The 15,180-nt window shown below is 35.8% G+C and overlaps 1 protein-coding gene across 1 annotated transcript in view; it reads left to right on the top strand.

The window, feature by feature from the left end:
• LOC131047755 (pyrophosphate--fructose 6-phosphate 1-phosphotransferase subunit alpha) overlaps positions 1 to 15,180 on the top strand; it is a 76,614-nt gene that overhangs the window by 60,513 nt on the left and 921 nt on the right. The window contains exons 8-17 of the mRNA XM_057981546.2: positions 5,463 to 5,516; positions 12,728 to 12,808; positions 12,925 to 13,018; positions 13,135 to 13,208; positions 13,506 to 13,616; positions 13,735 to 13,779; positions 13,869 to 13,925; positions 14,015 to 14,119; positions 14,216 to 14,332; positions 14,716 to 14,819. Of these exons, the coding sequence (XP_057837529.2) occupies positions 5,463 to 5,516; positions 12,728 to 12,808; positions 12,925 to 13,018; positions 13,135 to 13,208; positions 13,506 to 13,616; positions 13,735 to 13,779; positions 13,869 to 13,925; positions 14,015 to 14,119; positions 14,216 to 14,332; positions 14,716 to 14,819 (842 nt within the window). The remainder of the gene's footprint in view (positions 1 to 5,462; positions 5,517 to 12,727; positions 12,809 to 12,924; positions 13,019 to 13,134; positions 13,209 to 13,505; positions 13,617 to 13,734; positions 13,780 to 13,868; positions 13,926 to 14,014; positions 14,120 to 14,215; positions 14,333 to 14,715; positions 14,820 to 15,180) is intronic.

The raw sequence follows: 15,180 nt of genomic DNA, 5'->3' as shown, positions 1-15,180 counted from the left end.
TTTCTCCAAGTTCAAACTATTCCAAGTCAAGGTGAAAGGTGGCAAGGACGTTTCGAAGCATCTCCATCAAGCACAAAGCATCAAAAGTCGCTAACATTGAAAGATTTGTACCAAGACACCTAATTCGCTCCTGTCCCTCAGGCAGGGACCAGAGCGAAATTCTCATAAATGCCAAGGTTTCAAAAGTTAAACAAGCATCAAGCGACCAAGGAGGATCAAGGGACTTCATTTTACGCGTTGAAAGTAATTGCAAGTTGGTTGAGGCAAGGACAAGCTCAAAATCTTGAAGTTCGCTCCTGTCCCTCAAGAAGGGACCAGAGCGATGTTTATCATATTGGCCAAATCTCTCAAAAATCACGTTAAGTCAAGGTTTTGCGAGGTCGCACAGGGTTAAAGGTGTCTTGAGAAGGTGATATGCAAAGGTTTTAAACGTCAAAATGTTATCAATTAAGCCAAGGAACTTATATCGCTCCTATCCTTTGGACAAGGACCAAAGCGATTCTTATTAAAAACCTTCATCTTCCTTCAAATGCATGTCAAAGCAAGGTTGAACAAGATCAAGGACGTTATTTGGAAGGCAATGAACGAAGAACAAAGATTGAAAGGTGGCGAATTTAGACCAAGACACAAGGATCGCTCCTGTCCCTCTCCAAGGGACCAGGGCGATATTTGTTAAGTCACTTGTTATCCGTTGAAGATCACGTCAAGACAAAGTTGCACAAGGTTTAAAACATCATTTGGAAGGCGATACAAAGGAGGTGAACGTTAAGATGTTACCAATTTAAGCTTGAAATGGAGAAAACACATGGATCGCTCCTGTCCCTCTCCAAGGGACCAGGGCGATGATCCTCCAAACATCAAAAACGCCTTGTAGAAGTCAAGAGAAACAAGCATAGAATGAAGAAATAATGTTATTATTCGCCTTATGATGAAAATTGGAGATTAAAGATGCAAGATCTAAGTGAAAACATCTAGATCGCTCCTGTCCCTCTCCAAGGGACCAGGGCGATAATGGTCATAAAGGGCATTTGTTCACACAAGCAAGACACTTTAGCTCGAAATCCCTAGCGAAAATGCCAAGTTCAACGTGGAGATGAAGACTTTGGACGTCAAAAATGCAAGAATCAAGACCAAGATGATGGATCGCTCCTGTCCCTCAGTCAGGGACCAGGGCGATGGGGTTTACATTTTTTCATCTTTAAATTTTGGCGCTCAAACACATTTTTGAATTTATTTAAATGCTAGGAAAATCGATATTCAATTAATTAGCATTTAAATATTGCGCTTGATATTTATTAATTATTTTTGCCTTTGTAAAAATCGAATTTGACAATTTAAATAATAAAGGCATTTAATAATTAATTATTAATCAATTAATTAATTAAAAAGAGCGCTTGGTTTATAAAAGTCGGCCTTCTATTTTATTTTAAAATCGTTTTAATTGTCTTTGTTTTCACCAAGTCGGCCTAAGGTAATGCATGAGGAAAGTGCTTATAAAAGGTGTTTATTTCATTTTTAAATTATTATTCAAGCATCCTCTTTCATATGCGACTTGGAGTATACAAAGGAAGTGCGAAATTATCATTCAAGAGAAGGAGCGAATTTCAAAGGGAAGGTACAAGCATTAATAAAAGGAGTTCGAGTTTCAAGTTAGGCAAACTTGCCAAGGACATTGAAGAACACATCAAAGATATCCCCAAGGGTGGCGAATAGACAAAGAGGATGTTCCTTATCATTGGAGATCATGTCAAAGTCATCTAATTTCAAATTTTGCCTAGGCGATTTTCCTCATTTTGCATTCTAGTGTTAGCTCTCAAGTGAGGTATGACGATATGGATTTATTGTTTAGATTTTGATCGTTGATCGTCATAGCTTAAATTTTGAATTTTGAAATTTTGAATTCCAGTAACTCAATCCTTTTTAGGAAATGACAACTCAAGGACTTATTATGAAGTTTCCTAAAAATTAATTTAATCTATGCTATTCATTGCAAAATCATGTTACTAATTTTGAAATGTTGTGTAGGCATCAAATGGAGATCTCATCAAGGAAAATCAAGCCGGATCAAGGACAATCTTCGCCGGGACGATCAAGCCAGGACAGGGGCGACCTCTTTCAATTCAGCGTTCCAAGGCGAGGTACATCATCATCCTGCACATCAAGGACACATGGAGTTAGAACAAGGGCTCGTTGAAGAAGAAAATAGTTCCAGATGAATTAATTAAAGCAAGCTTCTCAACAACATCAAGTTGAATATCTACCAAGTTACAAGTGTCGAATGAGGTGGCGTCCTAGTCATCATTTCTCCAATCAGTGAGGTCCACCTCAGCATGTCCAGATTCAATGTACTTAACTCATGGAAGGTGGCACAAACTCCGATGTACCTACCCCGGCTATCCATTGGTCGATTTTTCTAGAGGGGACATGTGTCCAAGCAATACAATTTTATCATTGGACAAGCATTAAATGTTATGTAATGGTTGTAACAAACCCTAATTAGGGTTTTCATTGTTGAATCTTGGCCATTGATCTTGATTTGATCTAAGCCATCAAATTGTATTGTGGGCACTATATAAGCCCTGACATTTCATTTTATAAAGAGTTAGAGAGAGTTGTAAATAATAGAAAGCAGTTAGTAGATAGAGAGTAGTTAGAAATTGATAGAATAGCGATTAGAGTAGAATAGGAGGACAAGGCAAGAAATTGTTGCCATTGATTGTAAACAAACTCCATTTTCATTGAAGTAATGGTGAAGTGTGTCGTTTCTTGCAATTTGCATGGTTTCTTGTTGAGTCTTCAATCCTAGATGGTAGATGATTAGATGAATGGAAGAAATGTGATTGATTGATGGTGAAATTCGTATATCCATACTACTAGCAGTTTGTTGATTGCAGACTTGCCTTGTGTAGTCAACTGGAATTGTTCAGCTTAAGCTCAATTTCAATTTGTCACTTCTTCATTGACATGCATCAACTTGATGGTGTCTATGCCTGCGGTGATGATTTGAACATCATAAAGCTTCCCTTAGAAGATCGCACTAGCCTTGTGGAGATGGTCCATTGATGTCAAAATAAGACCTAGTTAAAGTTTCATCAAAAATCAAGTCATTGCTCCTACATTCTTAGTATTAGGATTAGATCCTCTCTTCGCCCCATCCTTTTTCCATTTTTCAAAATCTAAGCTAGTAAGAGCCCGTGTTCCAGCAATAATCAAAGCAGATCAGACGTTTAATGTAAGTCCCCTTGTGACTCCAGCAAATCACATCATACCACGGCGAGCTTATCCACACGTAGAGACCCTACATCAAAGAACCTTGGAGTCATCCTGATTGATCCTTTTTCGCGATATCTTCAGCAATCGGAGGCTTTGTTCAAGAGAGGATAAGGTACCCTTGGGTATTTTATTCTGTGTTAGGCAGTGTACAAAATACACGTCAACAGGTATTTATTTATTTTCAATGCTTTGATGGTTTCTTATTTTGGATAAAAAATTAATCTTTTGTTGTCTTTTTATTTGCATCTCAGACACCTTATTCATTTAAATTTTTTATTATTAAGGGGTTGTGCAGGCCTGGCATAGGATGCATATTCCCCATCTCCCTGTCCCCAGCCAAAATCCAGCAAAATTTCTGCCTGAAACTGACCTGAGAATGCCCTTGAAGTGGTTTCCTGCATAGTTTCCAAATTAGGCAATGCTGTTCGAATCATTTCAATCTTTTTTGCATTTTAGAAAATGTTTTCATAGGGTAACGGGGAGGTTAGGTGTCTTGGAGTTTCCTGCAACATAGTTTTCCTCGAAGAATCAAGACCTATTACCTCTGTGTGGTACCTCGACCTCTTTTTATTTATTGTTTCATCATTGTTCATGTCTTTATTAACTTTTTTCTGAGAAAAAAGGTTTTAGCATTCTCTATTTATGAATCTGATTTCCTCCTATACCCTGCTAACTGAGCTAAGCTTGAGAGTATCTAGACCAAACCCTCTTTTGTCTATCATTATTCAAATATCGGTCATTTTATATTTACTCTCTGAGTAGCAGATAACAGTTAGACATTTCACAGATTTATACAACTTGCTTTTACTGAGAGAATAGGACAAGTAACAATATATTACTTTCAATTAATATGTAATTATAGGATTCATTTAAATTTATGGCATGTCCTGCAATCTGCCATGTGTTAATACTGAGTCAATCTTCATGACCTATATTTCTTGAATTAAACACATGAGATGCATAGGTAAGTTTGTCACAGCAGCATTGAAGCTTTGAAAACAAAGCAATGAAATATGAAAGGATTTGCAGCTCGGGCAAGTATTTGACATTTCAAAACAAAACAAAATAAAAAAAAACCAAGGACATGTTACATACCTTATTCCTCTCTCTTCTTTCTTCTTCCTACTTCATCCTTAAGTTTCCTTCACCTCTCGCTAGCTTTCATTTTCTTGAACCCTTTTCATTTGCAAAACCTAAGTCTGAAAATATAAATGAAAACACTACAATGATAGCGAATGATAGGGAAAACAGAAATAAAATATATGTTCGTGGGACCTTGTGCAGCCTCCACAAGCCTTTATTAGGGTTTTTAATTTTTTTATAAATTCAGAGTGATTTTTTTAATATTGAAATGTGCTTGCCTGTGGGGGATGCCAAGATGTCATTGGGATACCCTGGCAGCCATCCTTGGGGGATGTCCAAAAGACTACACAAAAAAGGGGTTGGGGTCCCTAGAATGTCCCTCGACCCCCAAAAAGAGCAAAATCCTTGGGGATACATCTCAGGGAATACTGACATAAACACATCTCTCATGAGCTTGATTGACCACTTTACCACCTTAAAGGTTTTTCAGTTAATCAGGAAAGAATTGGGTTAGGGTTAGTGTTAGCAAAAAATAAAAAATAGCTGCAAAAATTAGAAAAAGCCCTAACACTAACCCAGAAACTTATTTTTTGACTTAAAAATTGGAATTTAATCTTGAAAAAGTAATGGTTTTTTCATGATTAAATTGGGATCTTTTGGTTAAAATATTTTCACTGACTTCTTGTTTGGTAAATATCTCAATTTAAGAAAAGTCACTCAGTAGGGTGAGTTGCAATTTATTGTGATTCAAAAATGATTTTTTCTTCTATGGTATTGTGGCCTAAATGCACTTAACTATGGAGTTTCCCTCACAATCATTCCTACATAGCTTGCTACCTCATTTGCAAAACCATTCTCAAGTATTGTGCCTTAAATAAATCATTCATTGCGCAGGTATTACATTTTTAAATTGTTCAAATTTTCTCTATATTTCATGGTAGATGTGACAACTGCAAGTCTTTTACCGACACAAATTTAATGTGATAAATTAAAGTATTGAAGAGAATATTAAAATATTTTTCTTTTCTCTGTATCAGAGAATATATTAGGATCATTATTCAATGTCAGCCTGGACTCTGATTGATTCTGTTGTTTGAAATTGGCAGGTGAATGCACAGCTAATCAGCAATGTCTGTATCGATGCATTGTCTGCGGAGAAGGTGAGATTTATTATTTATTTTTGGTTGACTGCTTGTTTTTTAATTGAAGCTTCAATTGAAAGTTTCTAAGTTTAAGTGGTGTATGCGGGGGTATTTTCCTTGATATAGCTTACAGTTTCACAAGGTGTTTGTTTCTCAATGTGAATGTTTTTGTCTCCATTTTGTTATGAATTATTACCTTGTGCTATATTTGAATGACACAGAATCCTTCAATGTTGATCTCAATGGGAATGTTCTTTGGATCTATTTTCTTATGAATTATGGCTTGCACCAGTATGAATGACACAGATTCCTTCAAAGCTGATTAGATCCAATAAATACCAATGGTTTTCATTGAAATGCTTATTTAACTGCATTTAAATGTGTTGTAAAAGCAAATTATTAACTCTAGGAATACAAAATTTTCAAAACAAGAGAAGCCGCAAGACTTTCTGATAATCTCAGAAGCTTCATCGCTTTCAGTACCTGTTCCTACAATGTTCATGTTGTAATTATTTACTCTATTCATTTACATTTTCTAAATCTACAAGGAATAATTTTATTTTCTAAGAGCAGTTAGATTCTATCAATTTCTATCTTCTGTTTGATAAACTGTGGATACCATATTCATATTGGGCTCAAGATATGTAAACGCCTGTTCTTGATGAAGTCAATGGGTTTGTGTCACATGCTTCTATTGTTTTGCACAATGGGCAGCCTGAAAGATTAGTTATCACACATTTTATGCTAGCATTCCCTAAAATTTGTAATTTGCTCTTCCCTTTGGATTGCTGTGACAGATTGTGAGAGAATTTCTCAGGTTGCATGCTAAAAGTAGATTTGCCAGACTACACAATTCGGGAGTTTAGCTTTATCTTGTATGGCATAGGCAAAAATAGGAATCGTGATAAGTTAATAATTCCATCTAGGAACCTCCAGAACTACCTGATACCTTAGTGCATTTCAACAACTAGCTTCTTTTGTTGAGCTTTTGAATGATGAATATGACATGTTCTCCATATGCAAGAAAACTGGAAATGGGCATTCTTAGATGTGAAAGTAATAATTAGAGGAAATCCTACAACATTGATCCTCGTCTTTCATATTTTAATAGAATGTGTATAGGATTTATTTTTTTCTCGCTAATATGAACCAAAGATGAAAAAATCTTAATTGGCGATAAATTTTTTGGCCGAAAATTTTAAAAAATCGGGAATCGGCAAAAAATGGGGAAAAAATCGGCGGCAATAAATCAGCAAAATTATCGAACATTTGAAAATATATAATTTCTTAAAATATTCTAAAAAAACACACATACACTAAATTTATAGAACACAATAACATATTACTAGTTTCCATTATATATAAATCATAGTTTGAGTCAAATACATGCCATATAGTAATATACCAAACAACAAGTTCAAGTTCTAAATACATTTGTGTCAAATACATATCGTAGAGTCTAGACCACAAAACAAATACAATCTCTGAAGTCTGAATACATATTAAGTTCAAGCTTTCATATGAATGAAAACTAGAAATCATAGATTGCGTCTACGACTAAAGCTCAAAAAACTTTGTTGTTGCTGAGTGGGTGCCAAAGTAGATGGTGTTGCAAACTCATCTCCTCAGTAGGTGAGGAATCTGCCTCTTTTGGATCAGCAAACTCATCTCCTACCTCCTCATGTTCTGCCACTTCTGCTGCCCATTCAGTTGCCTCCCTCTCCATCTCATTGAAGTGATTGTTAGTGAAAATGGGATCCACATCAACATCACCAGTAGCACCATCAGGTTCAGCAATCTAATCTGTTGTCTATGTATCAATCTCATCTGTGTCAAGTGCGTCATATGAATTTTTCCCTTGTACCCTCTTTTCATGCAATCGAAGGTTGTACCGCACATATACAAGGCCATTCAAGTGCTTTTGAGTCAACCTATTGCGCTTTTTTGTTTGAATGGCCTCAAAGACACTCCAATTGCGCTCACAACCAGAAGCACTACAAGGCTGAGATAATATGCGGATTGCAAGCCTTTGAAGATAAGGCATTGTGGCACCATAATTTTCCCACCACAGATCTGCGAGGATAAAAATTGGCATTTATAACTTGGTAAAGCTATTTATAAACTTAAAGATTGAAATAAATGGTAAAATAAATTTAAGAGCACAATTTTTTTTTACCTGGCAGTGGGGTGTCTCTCTTATGAACACAAATAGGTGAAGCAAACAGTGGCCCATCTTCCTTCTTGTACTTCTGCAACTCATCAGCAATGAGGTCTTGAATATTTTCATTAGGAACCAACCTTTGAATACATGTGTTGAGGCCAATTTGAACCTCTACATCTATTTTGAAAGTACGGGAGAAAAAGAACTTGGGGTTCAAATAGTAGGCAGCAACAAGGATATGTCGGTGGAGTTGTCGGTTCCACCTTCGATCAATTATGCGCCATATGGGTTCATATTTGGTGAAGAAAACAATGGGCCATCTTCCTTCTTGTACTTCTGCAACTCATCAACAATGAGGTCTTGAATATTTTCATCAGGAACCGACCTTTGAATACATGTGTTGAGGCCAATTTGAACCTCTGCATCTATTTTGAAAGTACGGGAGAAAAAGAACTTGGGGTTCAAATAGTAGGTAGCAACATGGATATGTTGGTGGAGTTGTTGGTTCCACCTTCGATCAATTATGCTCCATATGGGTTCATATTTGGTCCTGTCTGACCCATACAAGTGCTGAATTGCCTCTTTGGCCTTATCCATGGCCTCATATGGATACCCTATGGGGTTTTTATCCCCATTAACCATCCGTAGAACCCTCACCAACGGTTCTGACAACTAGACATGAAAAATTTAACAAAAATCAGCAAAGTGTAATATTAGAAAAATAAAAAATAAATCATCAATTGAAGTTTGAAGTTTGAAGACTTACATTGATGATCTCCTCCATGAATTTGGCAAATCTATTATAAAAAATGGCCTTCATGACCTTCTCTACTTCAGGCTTCCTACAATAAGGGCTCTCCAACCATCTTTCACTCACAAACATCCTCTTCAGGTTGGGCAATGCATGTGATGTGCTCTGTAAGTTGAGGAAATTAGTGGCAAAACGTGTGACTCCTAAACGCACAAGATCCTTACCATCAGTGTGTTGTCTCATAAGCTCCAAGACCCATGTGTGGTTGTAGATGTACTTTGTGATTTCCCTTCCATCTTCAACCACATTCTTCACCCAACGTAGTTTCCCTATGTTCTCAAAGAGCAAATCAAGGCAATGAGTAGCACAAGGGCTCCAAAATAATGTCGGATGCCTAGTCTGTAGAAGTTTACCGGCTGCCACATATGCAGCTGCATTATCGGTCTCAACTTGAACAACATTTTGCACTCCCACTTTGGTCTCCACCTCATCCAACATGCTGCACAAGGTTTCTGCATTCTTCACTTCATTTGAGGCATCAGTCGATTTTAAAAATACCACCTGTTCCCCTGAAGCAACTAGAAAGTTGATGAGTGTCCTATTCCTGCTATCCGTCCACCCATCAGATAAAATGGTGCAACCATTCCTTTCCCAAATCCTCCTTTGTTGTTCCACTAGCTGATGTGTGGTTTGGACCTCATTCTGCAATAATGGCCCACTCAACTCATAACGACTTGGGGACTTGAACCCCTTACCTGAGATGGTCAATCCACTGACCAATTGCTCCCAATATGGACTATGAACAATACTAAAAGGAATATTGTTGTAATACCAAAATCTAGCCAATGCCACCTCTGTTTGCTGATGCACTTCCTTATTCCATGAAGTACCTAACAATCCGGGTTGCGCACCAAGAGTGTTACGAGGAATGAAAAAACTAGATGTATTGCTGCCCACTCCAATATGTTCCGACCCTGTAGAATTGATATCTCTCATTGTGGCTGCCATTGCCTCTGCTGTCCTCTTTTTTTCTGCCTTCTTTTGCTCAAACTTTGGAAGCCTTGCTTTTGCCTCCCTCTCAACCTCTTCAGGACGATTTTCACATACCATAATATTTTGTCTAGTGATCTTTGCAAGGTGATATTTGAGTCGGTGTATGCCACCGGTCATAGTTTTGGTGCAATGGTTACAAATAACCTCTCCTGCCACTGCACCTGGTGTGCCATGTTTCCACATAGGATCCCTCTTTCTACCACCACCTCTAGTTGCAGAAGCCATTGTCCTTTATAAAAATTCGAAAGAAACCTAGGAAAAGAGACCAAACATGGATCAATAAATATAAATTGAAGATGAACACAAACTAAAACTGGACAATACATCAACTTAACATGGTCACAGCCAAAGTACTAAAATACAGAATCCAAAAAAATGTCTCATCAAGCTAATTTTAGGTGCCTCCATTATCAATTAGATACCTCTCAAGTCTGTTATTTTTAAACCACTATTGCAGTTTGCAGATTGTGATTACAGTCTATTATTAGACAACACTACTAGTAATTTATTACTATTATTACACAATACTGAATACAGTGTATTGTGTAATAATGGTAATAAATTACATTTTAATAATAGTGTCTGTGTAGTTAACTGTAAATTAATAATAGAGTAAATAAGATAATAATAGTAAATTACAGTCTTAGGAAAACTACAGTAAATTAAATTAATTAATAATAATATACAACACAGTATGAATTTCAGTGTGAATTTTAATTAAAAACTACTGTAAATTAATAGTTAATAAAAAAATTGCTCATTCGTGACTATGAATTTTACAGTGTAAATTATTTTTGTGACATTTTTTTTTTATTCATACTGTGTTGCAGGAAAACTACTGTAAATTAATAATATACACTCTATTATTAAATTAATATTGATCCTAGACAGTAATTAATAATATAGTGTAAATAACAGTATTTTGATCCTAGTCAATAATTAATAATAGACTGTATATTTACACTCTATTTACAGTTGTAATAACAGTAAATATAGAGTGTATATTTACTGTATAAGAATAGAGTGTAAATTAATAATAGAGTGTAAATAACAGTATATTTACAACGATCCTTATTTGGGTGTGACTGCAGGTCGTCATAGAAGGCAACAAATACATAGTCATACAATTATTAATATGAATGTCGTCGAATCATGAATGAGCAAAGGAAAAAAAACGAACCTGCAAGAAAGTATGAATGTCGTGTCGGTGGGGAAGCTGCAGTCAAACCTTTTGGCCAAAGTCGAAACCGGCGAACTCGCGTGCAATATGACTTTGCCCTTTTTTTTTTGTTTTTAACTTTACATTTTTTACGTTTTAGGGTTTTGGCTCCTTTTTTTTCAATGTGCGATTTTTAATAGTTTTCTCATGATTTTTACTGCACATGATTCGTGATTTTTAATGAAAAAATTGTATGCGATTTTTTGGCCGATTAAATTGGCAGGCTGAAAACCTCTGGAGAAATTGTGATTTGGGTGATTTTTTGCCGATTTTTTCTTCTTTGAATTATGAACTACTTGCTTGGTTACTGTATTTGCTTTTTTAACCCTAGTACTTATCTTATATAAATGATCATACTTTCTGAGTCACATGGACTTATTTTGTCTAGCCATGGACGTTAATATTATTTCCTTTCTGTTCTCTTTCATTCTCTACACAGCATGATAAAAACACTGGCAGTAACAGAATTGCATGCTGTTTGGCCAAGTGACTTGAATTAGGATTTCACAAGCGAGCCCTAGAGTCTTGCAACTTCTGCAATTTCATTCTCTACACAGCATGATAAAAACACTGGCAGTAACAGAATTGCATGCTGTTTGGCCAAGTGACTTGAATTAGGATTTCACAAGCGAGCCCTAGAGTCTTGCAATCTCAGGGATAGTTGCAGTCACCCTCACTGGCTATCTTATAGCATTACCTTATCTCTTCTATCAAGAGATAATTTCCAATCTTTCTCCAGGCATAGTTAATTTTCTATTAACAGTCTTTCAAAGTTACATATCTTAATCTAAAAATGGTTGTGATGTGCATTTGGAGAAGGTGCCTAAGGCATTAATTTCGTGTTGAGGATGTTCAGAGCGCCTGTGAACATTTATGGCATTGGCATTAATATCAAGTCTTATGTGATAAAATTTGCTAAAAACTCTATAAAATGGATAGTAGTGAACTTTCTGGAGAATAGAAATCATGCTTAGCCTTGAGCATAGTTAACCATTTTTTCCGATACTTGAATAACAGAGAAGCTATATTATCTCGAGAACTTTTGTTCTGTCCAGAAACACAAGATTGCTTCATTTTGAACACCAGGATGCTCGACTCTCCAAGAATCTAAATTTCTTAGAACTGAAGCAAAGAGGATTTTTAAATAGTTTCAGAATATAATGAAGACTAAAAAGAAAGACAGATCCCAGCCACCTTCTTGGTTACCATAACATGGAAATCTTATTTTCCAGTGTATCCTTGTTTCAACTCTGAGATGAACAAAGCTTAAAGTTCTTTTAGGACTACTAATAAGTTGCAAACTGAATTGGCTTGAGAAAAAAAAAAACCTTAGGTGAAAGAAACTGTCATGCCCACTTTTCACACAGATCCCAACCACCTTCTTGGTTACTATAACATGGAAATCTTATTTTCCAGTGTATCCTTGTTTCAACTCCGAGATGAACAAAGCTTAAAGTTCTTTTAGGACTACTAATAAGTTGCAAACTGAATTGGCTTGACAAAAAAAAAACCTTAGGTGAAAGAAACTGTCATGCTCTCTTTTCACAGGGTGGAAAACATGACACAACCTAAACTCACCTGCAAAATTTTTGATTAAAAACCTCATAGAATTCAACTAAAATAAACAAATATAAAATTTTCTATAACTAGTTTGCGCAGCAAATGTCACTCTTCACACCACCATTAGCAGGCCACATTGAAGGTAGGAAGTGGAAGATTTGTTCATTCAAGCATGAGGGTTTCTCCTCTCATGCCCCAGCAAGGGTAGGAATCCTAAAGAATAATCAATTTTGTAATTTTCTCTTTTAGAGTAATATTTATCGAAGGAATTTTCTCAAGGTTATATGTGTCTATGGTGAATCCATCTCCAAGATGGGATCAACCAAATATTTGATTAAAAGAATTACAACTATATTACTATTTTAAATACTTAGGTGGTTTAAGTCAATCTGTCTTGCTATAATTAAATATTAAATGGATTTATCCTTATACAATTCTATTAAATTAATAGTGAGCTAATTTTATATCATTTTTCTTTTGTGCAGTATTACTATTTTATTCGGCTAATGGGCAGGAAAGCATCTCATGTTGCTTTGGAGTGTGCTCTTCAGTCACATCCTAACATGGTACTTTAAGTAATGTGGGCATTTCTTTGAAACATGTGATATGGTTGTTTTCACGGATATTATTTGATATTGTTCTTTTACAAAATGTAACTTCGTAAAATTTTGTTTTTGTGTAGGTCATCCTTGGGGAGGAAGTGGCCACATCAAAGAGCACGCTTTTTGATTTGACTGCACAAATTTGTGATGCTGTCCAGGCCAGGGCAGAGAAAGGTGATTCCTATGTTCTCTATATTGTTGTAGAGTCATTATGTTGATTTCTAAATATGGCATCATTTCTGCCATGCATTATTTCACCACATAGTTACAGGACTATGTTGACTTGTCAGATAAGTATCACGGAGTGATCCTTTTACCTGAGGGTCTTATAGAGAATATTCCTGAAATCTATGCCCTCTTACAGGTAACTGCATTGCATCTTATTTTCTACATAGAGCATTTGCTATGCAAAAAATATAAATTATAATATAATCCGGATCCCAATTCCATTTTAGCTCATATTGAAAGCGACTCATATAAGAGTGTTCCTGAGTATTTGGGCTTTCTTATATGAATCATCTCTTTGAATATGTCATTTCTGGCAGGAATATTTTAGGAATAACTCATGCTCAGATGTAGATTTATTGTATGGAATTAATTGAATCATAAGAGCAATTATTGGCAATACCCTTATTTTTACCTGGTTTTATGTAATTTTTAGGAAATCCATAGTCTGCATGGCCAAGGTGTTGCTATTGAAAAAATTTCATCTCGACTTTCACCATGGGCATCTGCGCTGTTTGAGTTTCTACCAGCTTTCATCACGAAACAGGTCTTAATCCTTATCTACATATCAATGTCATTGGCCTATATACTGAGGAACACAATTTTGAATAGTTCATTTTTTTTGAAGTAACTAATGTTTGCCTTAATGTTTTAAATTACAACAGCTTCTCCTTCACCCAGAATCTGATGATACGGCACAGTTATCTCAGGTAATAATCTATATTCAAGTAATATTCTGGGACCAAAAAATTGGCAAAAAGAGAACTTATATTTCTTTGTGCTGTTATTGGATAAGCAGATTGAGACTGAGAAGCTTATGGCTCAGCTGGTGGAGACAGAAATGAACCGACGACTGGTACACAAACATTTGGTGTGATCCACTAATTTTTGAAAATGTTGTTGAGGTATCTTGGGTTTAACATTTCTTAACATTGATTTTTTCAGAAATCTGGTGAATATACTGGAAAGAAATTCAATGCTATTTGTCACTTCTTTGGCTATCAAGCTCGAGGAGCCTTACCATCAAATTTTGACTGTGACTATGCATACGTATGGGAGTTATTGCTTTCATCTTTGATTTGGTTTATATTTTCTCCGTACACATTTATGCATGTAAACTTAAATTTTTGGTATAATCTGTTACAGGCACTTGGTCATATTTCTTATCATCTCATAACTGCTGGTTTGAATGGTTACATGGCAACTGTAACAAACCTCAAGCGGCCTGTATCCGAGTGGCAATGTGGTGGCGCTCCAATGACTGTATGATATAGATTTTTTCCTCCCTATAAGTATTTGTCTAGAAATTGAACAGTGCAGTAACTGCAGTTCATAAACATTGGGTAGAAAGTGCTGGTTAAATTCGCCCTTACACTAAGGACTAGCTCTAAATGTAAAGATGTACAATGTGATTCTGCATGACTACCTTTGTATTTAGATGATTAGTTAGTGACTTTGGTTTATTTTGTGATGGTTTCTGGGAGGCAGATATCCCATTAATGCTGGTTCTATTCTGTTCATAAAACTTAGCTCAATTAATCTTTACTATGCACAAATATATTTTGGAATCTCAAACATGGTAGTGTTTTTTTTCTTCTTGTCTTTATGTGATAATACAATGTGGATATCATATATGCATAATGCAGGTAATGATGACTGTGAAGAGATGGTCACGGGGCCCAGGTGTATCTCCAATAGGAAAGCCTGCTATTCACCCTTCTAAGGTGGATTTGAAGGGCAGGCCATATGAGTAAGATATAAAATCTTGCACGTGGATTGATTTTGTTCATTCATGTAATTTGATGTGTTGAGTTGACTTCAAGTTTATTAGTTTGTAAACTACAAATTGTTCTGTAGACAAGATTATCGCATTGTTTGATTTGTTTCACATTTAGTTACAGCGTAGGTTTGTTGATGTTCTGATGTTCTGTTTGTTGGTATTTGATAATGATGACCTAATTCAAAATTTGTATGTAAACTATAAGGATATTTTTCATTTTAATGAAATCTTTATGTTGTGGGGTGGTGTGCATATATATTGCAATTTGGAATAATTTTGTGGGCAACTGGGTTTCCGATACCTACAACTGAATTGCAAATGCTATATATGA

This window comes from Cryptomeria japonica, chromosome 4, assembly GCF_030272615.1.
Source record: "Cryptomeria japonica chromosome 4, Sugi_1.0, whole genome shotgun sequence".
Lineage (NCBI taxonomy): Eukaryota > Viridiplantae > Streptophyta > Pinopsida > Cupressales > Cupressaceae > Cryptomeria > Cryptomeria japonica.
This window is presented reverse-complemented; position numbering and strand designations above follow the sequence as displayed.